The sequence below is a fragment of the Echeneis naucrates genome, chromosome 8 (genome assembly GCF_900963305.1).
Source record: "Echeneis naucrates chromosome 8, fEcheNa1.1, whole genome shotgun sequence".
In the NCBI taxonomy this organism is placed as follows: Eukaryota; Metazoa; Chordata; class Actinopteri; order Carangiformes; family Echeneidae; genus Echeneis; species Echeneis naucrates.
In genome coordinates, this window is record NC_042518.1 from 224,900 (window position 1) to 235,349 (window position 10,450).

Here is a 10,450-nt window from a genome sequence, read left to right on the forward strand (position 1 = left end):
CCGGAGCAGGAAGAGCAGAGGGAAAACACCGAGCTTCGACCGCAAAAACCTCCAGAATCCTTCAGAAACCTAGAGCGGATCGATGGACGTCCCGGGCCCCGACAGCGACTGGAGGAGCCCGCAGTTCCGACAGAAAGTCGTGGCTCAGATGTGAGACTTTTCACCCACAGCCGACTTTTTACCCACAATCCTCCGCATGCTCCGTTCGCCATGCTAATGTTAGCTCACTAGCTAAGCTAATGATAGCATAGCGCTGAAAAATGCTGAAATCAGACCGATTTGAGAGAGTCCGGCTCTATACCGTCTCTGGTGGCCGCGATAAATTCGACAGAATGAACATTTTCATTGAATATCACCGCGAGCAGCTGATGCTCATCATGAAGTCCAAAGTGAACACCACCACTTTGGACCACCAACACCTGGACTAAAAAACAAGAGAATTGGACTAAAAAACAGAGACCTGGACTGCACAACAGAGACCCGGACTACACAACCTCACTGTAACTTCATTTAGTCAGCTCTGAATGACGAGTCTGTCACAACGGCAGTAAATGAAGGTTAAAGGACCAATAATCTAAATTAATCTACTGATCTACAGAAGCTGGCCGTTTGAGGTCCAGTGTATTTAAAGACTAAATAAAACTTGAAACACACACAATTTTAAAGCTTCATGAAACAAGTATTTGTCAATATGGTAAACAGTGACAATAAAAACCTCTAACAGCTGGATCACCACTGACACACATCACCAGCTTGGACCCTCAGGTCCTAAGTCATCAGGTCTCCTTTGATTCATTCCTGTGTGTGTTTCCTTCCAGTGAGGAGGCCATGAGAAAAGCGGGAACAGCACACACTAAGTCCAGCAATGATATGGAGAATCATGTTTATGTCAAAGCCAAGTCCAGAGTAAGTTCTCATTAAAGGAACCTTTTACAGTGGGGGGGTACAAAACTTCATAGAGAATCTACCTGTTTTTAAGTTTCCGTCATTATTACTGTGAATCAGTGACATCATGATCAGAATCAGAATCAGCTTTATTGGCCAAGTATGTTCACAACATTTAAGGAATTCAGCAGGTGGTGTCACTCACAGAAAGGACAGCAGCAATATGCTAAAATCTAAATATAAATAATAGAAAAAGTATGCACATACAAATATATACCAATATATTGGTACAAAGTACACAATGTAGTGCAGATTGAATGGGTGTCCTGTTGAGCTATTTACTAAAATTATTGCATTTTAGGCTGGAGTTTTTTGTGCGCATGGCTCTGTAGCGTCTGTCGGAGGGGAGGAGGGAGAACAGTTTGTGTCCAGGGTGAATAAGGTCTCTGATGATTCTAACTGTGCGCTGCAGTCTGTTTCTGTCCTGATGTGTGGCTGCTCTGAAACCACACAGTGAAGGAGGTGCAGAGGACAGACTCAATGACAGCTGTGTAGAACTGGATGAGCAGCTCCTGAGACAGGTCATGTTTCTTCAGCTGTCGCAGGAAGTACATCCTCTTCTGAGCCTTTTTCAGGATGCAGTGGATGTTCATCTCCCACTTCAGGTCCTGAGAGATAATCGTTTACCGGAACTTGAAAGATTCGACGGCCGATACAGGGCTGGTGTTGATGGTGAGGGGGAGCAGTAGCAAAGGCTGTCTCCAGAAGTCCACTGTCATCTCCACAGTTTTGTGCATGTTCAGCTCCAGGTTGTTCTGGCTGCACCAAAGCACCGGCCGCTCAACCTCCTGCTGGTATGCAGACTTGTCTCCGTCCTGGATCGGGCCGATGACTGTTGTGTAGTCTGCAAACTTCAGGAGTTTGACAGCTGGGTACTTGGAGGTGCTTGATGACATCATCAAGACAGAAGCTCATCACATTCAATGTTTTTTTTTTGTTTTCAGGAGGAGTATTTGTCTCTGGTGGCACGGCTGATCATCCACTTCAGAGACATCCGTGAGTACCTGAGGTTCATGTGTGTTTGAGTCTGTTTGTGGTTCTAAAGCCATCAGCGGATTTTAGTTTTCATCTGGATGAACAACAGAAATTAGACTAAAACTAAATTAAGTTTCCTGAGAACCAGGACTGAGGTGACCTGTTGGAGGGACTGGACTTGTCTTCACCTTCAGTCCTGCGGTCACAGTCAGAGTGCTTACTAATTACTTGTGTCTTCTTTCCAGACAAGAAGTCCCTGGGTGGTCCAGGTAGGTGGGCTTAGCAGTTTGGCCTGTGTTTGACGTTTCATTTTCTTTGCTCTGTTCTGTCCCTCTGCTGGATCTGTCACTACCAGACTCATGGTGTTCATGACTTCTGCTGTGCATGTCGGAGCTGCGTAATATTGTCTGTTGTCTACCCTTCTGCTAGATCCCATGAATACCCTGACTAACCTGACAGGGGTTGGAGGGGGCCCGGGCGCAATTGGCATGGGGCCTCGCCCCACCGGTGCTCCAGTGGGTGGCATGGGGGCCATGGGGCCGATGCAGATAGGCCAGCATGCCATGGCGGTGGTGGCTGGAAACCCACAAGCCAGTGAGTGTGTTTCTACCATGTGGTGTGCGTCTGCAGCGAATGCACATCAGAGCGTTTTGGCTGCGTCTCTCCTGCATATTTTTGCATCTGAGCTGATCTTAGTTTCAGCCTCTGCTTTGGCACGTTTTGTGTTTGAGACTTGGCAGCTCTCCTGACTGGTTCTAAGCTGTAGACTGTGTCGTCCCTTCACCTTTTTTTCGCTCACTCTGCAGTAGGGGGTCCAAGTCAAATGCCGATGCAACAGATGGTGCAGGCACAACAGCAGCAGCAGTCCATCCAGTTCCAGCAGTTCCAGCAGCAGCAGCAGCAACAGCAGCAGAATGTGGCCATGCAGCAGCAGTTCCAGCAGCAGCTAAGGGTGCAGCAGCTGCAGCAGCAGCACCAACAACTCCAACAGCAGCACCAGAATCAGCAGCAGCAGCAGGCCCCTAACCAGCAGCAGCAGAACCAGGTACACCACCACCAGATGCCCTTAATGCCCCAGCAGATGACATCTGAATCATCAAATCTATAATTCAGGGAATGTCTGAATTTATATGATCTTATCTGTAGTGCTGCCCAGAGTGAGTGAGTGATTTACACTGTACTCTTTCTTGTTTTGTAAATGAAGAATAGGAATGAACCCTTCAGATCCACATGAAGGCTTTTTGGTTTTTTTCCCCCATATACAGGTTTTGAAATGCTATATATTTTTGGAATCCATACTTTTCACCGTAATAGGGGATAGTAGCTCCAGAGCTCATGGGGTACTTATAGTTTTGTCAGCTGCTGCTGGACACCGTCAAGGATAAATGAACCCCAGGAGGATTTGAATATAATTCTTCTTTTCAGATGCACCAGACAAGGATTCAACAACAACAGCAACAGCAACAGCAGCAGCAGATGGTGCAGCTGCAGCTCCAGCAGCATGCCCAGGCTCAGGCCCAGGCTCAGGCCCAGGCCCAGGCTCAGGCCCAGGCCCAGGCCCAGGCCCAGGCCCAGGCCCAGGCTCAGGCCCAGGCTCAGGCCCAGGCTCAGGCCCAGTCCATTCAACACATGGTCCAGCAGCAGCAGCAACAGCAGGTTCAGGCCCAGGGTCAGCCTCAGCCAAGTCAAATGCCTCCACACTCTCAGCAGCAGCAGCCTGGGCTGGTACCTCAGTCAATGCCTGGACAGATGGCGTCTGCTCAGCACGTACCCATCAACACGCTGAACCAGCAGCAGCTCAAGATGCAGGCCTTCCAGGTGAGACCACGCTCACCTGCAGAGTTCTGTTTACACTATCTGATCTTCCATTAAAATAAGAATTCGCTCATTTCTGAAAATGAACACTGCTTCGCAAACCCGTAATTCTGTTCTCCAGGAGTGAGAAATACAGTAGAGGTGCAGTTGTCATGCTTACCCGTTACTCTGTTTGTGTGCCTTGGTGTGTGGGTGTGTGTGTGTGTGTTGAAAGCAGGCCCGTGCAGCCTTGCAGCAGCAGCAGCAGCAGCAGGCCGCAGCGCAGGCGCAGCTCAACGCAGCTGCTGCAGCCGCTGCAGCCGGACCTGGACAGGTGAGGCCGCAGCCAAGGAAAGCTCAGGTGCTTTATGTGCATCATGTCACATGCTGCTATAAATGTCACACTCTGAACACAGATCACTAGTTACACCTGTAATAAGATATAACATCTACCATGACAGTTGAAATAACTCCACACTTAACAGCCAGCTCTTCACTCACACTTTAGATTGCATTGTCACAGCACTTTGTATGAATAATGTTCTTGTTGTTTGACAGAGGATGAGGACACTAAAGAGATCAGACGGAGCTGTCAGTATTGGTGTCCTCCTGACGCAGCATAAATCTGTCCAAGCGACTAAAGATGCGTGTTCCTGTCTGAACTTGTTGCCTGGTTGTGTGTCTCCTTCTGAAGTTGAATCGTCCTGGGATGCAGATTCCTCCTCGGCCTCGAGCCCTCAATCCCTCCATTCCTCCTCAAAATGCCGCTGCTGCCGCTGCCGCCGCCGCCGCCGCCGCCGCCGCTGCCGCTGCTGCAGTCGGGGGACAGCCAATGACACAGCAGGTAGCTACGTCTAGTCTGAGGTCAGACCTTTGAGACACCTGATTGGCTGCTGAAAGATTCAGCTTCTATTAGGGTGCTGGTGGATCCAGCTGGGTGGGGCTTGTGACCCTGGTCCATAGGATAGTTCAGTCCTGATGTCCGAATCTTCTGTCTCCAAACCCTTCTACAGGTGCAGCCACACTCAATGATGTCATCACCGTCACCTGTTCAGGTTCAGACGCCTCAGTCGATGCCTCCTCCCCCCCAGCCATCCCCCCAGCCCCCCACTTCTCAGCCTAACTCAGCCAGGTAGAGCGGGAGCTGACCCTCAGGTGAATTGATCAGCCCCTTTTCAGGTCCAACGCGGATGTTAAACTTTGCCCCCCCCACACACAGCTCCGGTCCCACACCATCTCCAGGGGGATTCCAGCCCAGCCCGTCCCCGCAGCCCTCACAGAGCCCCGCCACTGCCCGGACCCCCCAGAACTATGGTGTCCCTTCGCCTGGACCTCTAAACACTCCAGGTACACACATTCCCACCATTCTGTAAGTTCACTTCCTTCAAACCAGACATCAGGGACAGAGTCTTAATGAGACCTTGTGCTCACCTGTCCTCAGGTAACCCCAACTCTGTGATGAGTCCAGCGGGGGCCTCATCTCTGGAAGACCAGCAGTACATGGAGAAGCTGAAGCAGCTCTCCAAGTACATCGAACCTCTGCGCAGGATGATCAACAAGATCGACAAAAATGAAGGTCACATAAGAATCAATAACATCCAATAATCACAGAATCAGTTGATCATCTCACAGTGTTCTTTTTGTCAACAGACAGGAAAAAGGACCTGAGTAAGATGAAGAGCCTTCTGAACATCCTTACTGATCCCAACACCAGGTAACAGATGCTCTTCATTACTGCAAACATTGACCCTCCACCTGCCCTGACTCCTGACCCCTGATCTCTGAACTACAGGTGTCCTCTGAGGACTCTGCAGAAGTGTGAAATCGCTTTAGAGAAACTAAAGAACGATATGGCCGTGGTAAGATAGTCTCCCTGTCAATTATCTCATAGCCTTTATTCTAGGGGTGGGGTATTGACAGTCTGTCCCTGTGGTTCCAGCCGACACCCCCCCCACCTCCTGTAGCCACTAAGCAGCAGTACCTCTGTCAGCCACTGCTGGATGCCGTCATGGCCAACATACGCTCTCCTGTCTTCAACCACTCCCTGTACCGAACCTTTGCCCCCGCCATGACTGCCATCCACGGACCGCCCATCATGTAGGCTTCACATCTGCAGCATGTCTGGAGTCACAGGCAAGTTAGTTTTAAAGGAGGCTGATGAGTGTTGTGTTCCCGCCTCTCCATCCCTCAGGGGCCCCAATGTCTCCGGCCGGAAGAGGAAGCATGAGGATGACGAGCGGCAGACAATCCCCAACATACTGCAGGGGGAGGTGGCTCGACTGGATGTCAAGTTCCTGGTCAACCTGGACCCTTCGTACTGCAGCAACAATGGCACAGTGCACCTTGTCTGCAAACTGGGTGAGACTGGTCTGCCAGCCGTTGGACGGTCATCAGATCCAGTCTGTGTGCAAATATGTTCAAGATTTTGTGTTTGTTGTGTTGTCAGATGATAAAAACCTCCCCAGCGTTCCTCCTCTGCAGCTCAGCGTTCCTGCAGATTATCCTGACCAGAGTCCACACTGGGCCGATGACGGCGAGCAGTATGGTGAGATGACCAATCCAATCAGATTCTCCCTGACTGGTTCCGTCAGTCTGGTTCCCCTGACTGTTCTTTCCTGTCTTCATGTCCTTCAGGTGGAAATAGTTTTCTGCAGACAGTCCACAGGAACATGACATCCAAACTCCTGCAGCTGCCAGACAAACACTCAGTGACCGAGCTTCTCAACACTTGGGCTCAGAGCGTCCGCCAGGCCTGTTTGTCTGCAGCCTGAGGCCCCACCCACTGGTCAGCTCCCATCCCCTGCTGCAGCCACAGTAACCAAGCCCCCGCACATCTGTGCTCATCATTGTTCAGGTCACTGTAGTTCGGTGGAATGATGTGGAACATTTGACAACATCAAAGTAAACGAACACATGAACACAACATGGAGCTCTGAGAGGACAGCTGTCACCTATCCTGCCTTGACTGAAAGCAACTTTTTTTCTCTTGAATAATTAGTTGGAATGATTAAACGTTTTGTATCACAGAAGAGGATGATGATGGGAAAAAGTTTGTATGCTTTTCAAAATGAAAATAAAAATGGATTTTTCTTTTAGAAATAAAAACTGGTCTCTTCATCGTTTAAATCTGGGAGGATTTCTGTTTCTTTTCCTCAAACTTTGAATTGAAACAATTTAGATTCCAGTTTGTAGAAAATACTTTATTTTCATGGGACTAAAACCTGAGTTGAGTTTCTGACAGAACCAGGACTCCTCCATTTGGGAAACCGAGTGCTGGCCAGCTTCTGGTTTGAGTCTGACGCTGGTGGGTTCAGAAGCTGAGGGAGAAAGCTCGATACGACAGGTTGGTAAAGACATCAATGTGGTCGCTGCTGCCTCCAACCGTCAGCACCTGCACAGAACAAAACATTCATTTAAGAGTTGTATCATCATAAAGATGAATTCAAGAAACATGGCCATCGCCATTTTGATCAAAGATCTTGATTGTTTTCAGTTGGAGCTGGACGAAGCAGTAAAGACTGAGCTCTGAACAATAATGGGATGCCACTGTTTGACTGTCTGTGCTGCATTCAGGGACTCACACGGTGTTCGGTGCTGTTCATGTTGAGCTGTAGCGTGTTGAGGCTCTGTGAGGAGCAGGGGATCTGAGCTTTGACCCCCCCTCCCAGGAGACAATGAGACACGTTTGGACCTTCGCCAACCGCCAGAATCTGCAACAGAGGAGGGTAAGTGTCTTTGAAACACTCTGCTGATGTGCAGTTAAAGGTCCTGGACTCACCATGTCCTGGTAGAAGGCAGCCTGTCGCTGGCAGCCACTCAGAGGGAAGGTGGACGTGGGGGACAGAGAGCGGAGGTGCCACAGAGACAGAGACGGACCCCCACCACACAGCTGCAGGACAGAGGACAAGTCACACCAAACTGAAGTTTGATTTGAAAATGTTTCATCTAATTCAGAGAAAGTTCAGTTCATGTAACTTTAAGAATCAGGAATGAATGAATCTGACCCACTGTCATAAAGAAGAAACGGCTTTCTCCAAGTGGGACCTGAACTGTGTGTGTGTGTGTGTGTGTGTGTGTTTTTTCTCTTGCCATCCAATCAGACTCTGTGGTCAAACAGCTGATCCATTTCCCAAACTGAGGCCGTGCACAGGTCTACAGGAAAAACACCAGATTAGGGCCATTACTTGGGGGGGGGGGGGTGTAAACTGCAAACAATGAGATTGGCATCGTTGTCCCAGAGAAGGTGTCTCACCTCATACTTGTGGACCTCGATGCAGTGGACTGTCTGACCCGTCCTGCTGTCTGAGGACAGAGACGTTGGTTTAACTGCCATCTGGCTTTTCCTCTCAAACTGGAATCTGCTGATCACTCACCCCAGATCCTCACAGCTCCGTCTTCCCCCCCTGACAGGATGTCTGCCTCCCTGTCCCTCAGGCTCACACAATGGACATAGTCTGAGTGTCCCTGCAGGACCGCCTGGGGAGGACAACAGTGTCTCATCACTCAGTGATGTAAAAGAAAAACAAAAAAAACAGGGTGTCTTCATAAACACTGACCCGTTGTCATGGTAATGGACGTTCTGTTTAAAGTGAACAGACCTTAAAGATGCCATGCTCCAGGTCCAAGATGTGGACGTTGTTGTCTCCTCCACCAATGACCAGACTGTTGTCCTGAGAGACAAAGAGACAATTGTTAATCAGTCAGTCTGTTGTGCGTCTGTTGTGCGTCTGTTGTGCATCCGGACTCACTCTGTTGTTGAGGACCATGGAGTTGATCTCTGGGATCTCCAGACTGGATCTGAGTACAGAGACAAAGTGAGAGTGTTGTGTAACTGTGGGACAGACGACAGTTCTGTAGTGTGTGTCTCTCACTTGTAGTTGGGTCTTTTTGTCCAGAGAGGTTTGATGTTCTGAGGAAACAGGAAGTCAGAGGTCAGAAGTTATCTCCTGATAACTCTAAAACAATATTGAATTTATTGAGCAATAAAAACAATTTGTTTCCACTCGGAGGTGAACTGATCTGTCTCAGACCTGGACCTGGTTTAGTGAGTCACCTTCTTGATTAGCTCAGTCCAGCTCCAGGCGCTGATCTCCCCATTGCCTGCACTCAGCAGGTGACAGTCACTGGACACCAGAGAAAAGATGGGACCTTCATGAGCTGGAGGACAAAACAGGAACCAATGTGGAGTCAACTCATAAATTCACTTCCTGTCCTGATGTAAACAGGAAACACTGACCAGACCAGACCAGTTCCCAAAGTGTGTGTGGACTCACCGGTGAACGTCAGAACCGGTTTCTGACTCAGTCTCGTGGCGTCTGGACTCAGAGCCGCTGACAGACTGCAACAGGTCAACACAACCACCATGAATTTGACAACACCTACACACACCTGTGTCCTCAGTGTGTGTGTGCTCACCTGAACAGAGCGATCTCACCATAGTTGTTTCCTGCTGCCAGGAATCGACCACAAGGAGAGAAACTCTGAGAGAAGACGGACATGTGGAGCAGCTGGAGGAGACCGTATCCATGGTGACAGAGAGAGCACAGTAACAGCCAGATCAATAAATGCTGTTAATCAGAAAGTGAATCTGATGACAGATCAGTTGTTAAAATCCATTTTGGATTTTTATGACCCAGTCTCAGTCTGAGCGGCCTTGTGACGTCACGGTAAACTTTACATCTGATTGCTCAAAGAGACGTCACCCTGACTTCGTTATGTCTTTTCACAGAAAGTATTTTATCAATACGTGATCGATATTTATATAACGGCCTATTTCTTTCCAGCTCCGTCATGACGATCGATATCTGCATCGATCACCGCTCCGGACGCCACCATTTTGATGACATCACCGTGATTTTTGTTGTAAATGAGGCTCTTTGAAGTTCTGTTTCACGGACACGCGCTCGATTCTATTTCCCGCTGAGCGGAATTATCCTGGAGATTCTTTACACATCCGGATTTCATTCATTCACTCTAAGACAGTTTACTGAACAATAAGAAAAATTACATGTTACAAAGTTAACGAAGTTTAGTTCGGATGTTTCTTCGTTTGTGGTTCATTTCACACAAAAACACAACCCAACGACTTAGACTTTACCTCAACTGGACCCATTCTGCTGCACAACTACACAACCAAGCTCACAACACAACGCCAGGATGGAAAATGACGATTTCGGGACGCGGAATTATGACGTCAGAGAAGACGCAAGGCATTCTGGGGCATGTGGTCAATAATCAAATGGTCGATTTCTGTAGTTAAGACCTGAATGAATTATTTCAGAAAGACAAGAAATGAATAGCAGAAATAATTTCATTCTTTTTTACTGGTTTACACACAGAAAGGCCTTCTGGGCGGTCAGGTCTCACTGATGTGAGGATGTCAAAGGTCAGGAGACCTGGTTCAGGTAAGCCCGGCACCGAAAACTTCCAGATCTTCCATTTCTGCTCTCAGGCAACACTGGAGCAGCTTGGGGTGTGACCCAGTGAAGGTTCATCCCTTAGTGACGGTTAACGGGACACAAACAGACCCGGTCTGCTCCGGTCCAGTCCGGCTGCGTTATCCCCAGAGGCAGACAGGCCCAACTGCGCCAAGTCCGCGTTGGTCTCAGATCCGGATCAAAACGGACCTACACGGCAGGACCTGGTGAGGAGCGGTGGTGACCCGTTGAGGAGCCGCGGTGACCAGGGGAGGAGGGGGCGGTGACCTGGTGAGGAGTGGAAGGTGACCAGGGGAGGA

At 49.1% G+C, this 10,450-nt stretch overlaps 2 protein-coding genes across 8 annotated transcripts; one reads left to right on the plus strand and one right to left on the minus strand.

Annotated features, from left to right (window-relative positions):
- On the plus strand, positions 1 to 6,845 carry med15 (mediator complex subunit 15). Of its 7 annotated transcripts, none has more exons than XM_029509403.1 (19): positions 1 to 150; positions 819 to 906; positions 1,890 to 1,941; positions 2,166 to 2,189; positions 2,350 to 2,514; positions 2,727 to 2,965; positions 3,346 to 3,738; positions 3,950 to 4,048; positions 4,273 to 4,305; positions 4,409 to 4,558; positions 4,728 to 4,846; positions 4,934 to 5,061; positions 5,156 to 5,290; positions 5,365 to 5,428; positions 5,507 to 5,573; positions 5,654 to 5,811; positions 5,906 to 6,072; positions 6,161 to 6,259; positions 6,349 to 6,845. In XM_029509403.1, the coding sequence occupies exons 1-19, from the start codon at positions 83 to 85 to the stop codon at positions 6,483 to 6,485; spliced, it is 2,385 nt and encodes a 794-aa protein (XP_029365263.1). In that variant the 5' UTR covers positions 1 to 82; the 3' UTR covers positions 6,486 to 6,845. The 7 variants fall into 7 exon arrangements, with proteins under 7 accessions (XP_029365263.1, XP_029365264.1, XP_029365265.1 ...); XM_029509404.1 differs by having other exon boundaries at positions 3,953 to 4,048; XM_029509409.1 differs by lacking the exon at positions 1 to 150 and adding an exon at positions 197 to 557.
- Positions 6,846 to 6,904: 59 nt separating this feature from the next.
- thoc6 (THO complex 6) lies at positions 6,905 to 9,882 on the minus strand. The gene is made up of 13 exons (XM_029508759.1): positions 9,812 to 9,882; positions 9,130 to 9,221; positions 8,988 to 9,052; positions 8,768 to 8,871; positions 8,586 to 8,623; positions 8,463 to 8,511; positions 8,313 to 8,384; positions 8,088 to 8,190; positions 7,967 to 8,016; positions 7,804 to 7,866; positions 7,493 to 7,603; positions 7,296 to 7,424; positions 6,905 to 7,105 (listed from the first exon to the last, which is right to left on the minus strand). The coding sequence occupies exons 1-13, from the start codon at positions 9,824 to 9,826 to the stop codon at positions 7,025 to 7,027; spliced, it is 972 nt and encodes a 323-aa protein (XP_029364619.1). The 5' UTR covers positions 9,827 to 9,882; the 3' UTR covers positions 6,905 to 7,024.
- Between the last annotated feature and the right edge of the window lie 568 nt (positions 9,883 to 10,450).

Excerpts from the sequence above, each read along its gene's own strand:
- med15 (XM_029509403.1), top strand. The coding sequence starts at position 83 with ATGGACGTCCCGGGCCCCGACAGCGACTGGAGGAGCCCGCAGTTCCGA. Across the intron at positions 2,966-3,345 it reads ACCAGCAGCAGCAGAACCAG|ATGCACCAGACAAGGATTCA; the intron begins GTACACCACCAC and ends TCTTCTTTTCAG. Across the intron at positions 5,429-5,506 it reads CTTACTGATCCCAACACCAG|GTGTCCTCTGAGGACTCTGC; the intron begins GTAACAGATGCT and ends TCTGAACTACAG.
- thoc6 (XM_029508759.1), bottom strand. Across the intron at positions 8,624-8,767 it reads GGACTGAGCTAATCAAGAAG|AACATCAAACCTCTCTGGAC; the intron begins GTGACTCACTAA and ends CTGTTTCCTCAG. Across the intron at positions 8,385-8,462 it reads CCATGGTCCTCAACAACAGA|GACAACAGTCTGGTCATTGG; the intron begins GTGAGTCCGGAT and ends TTTGTCTCTCAG.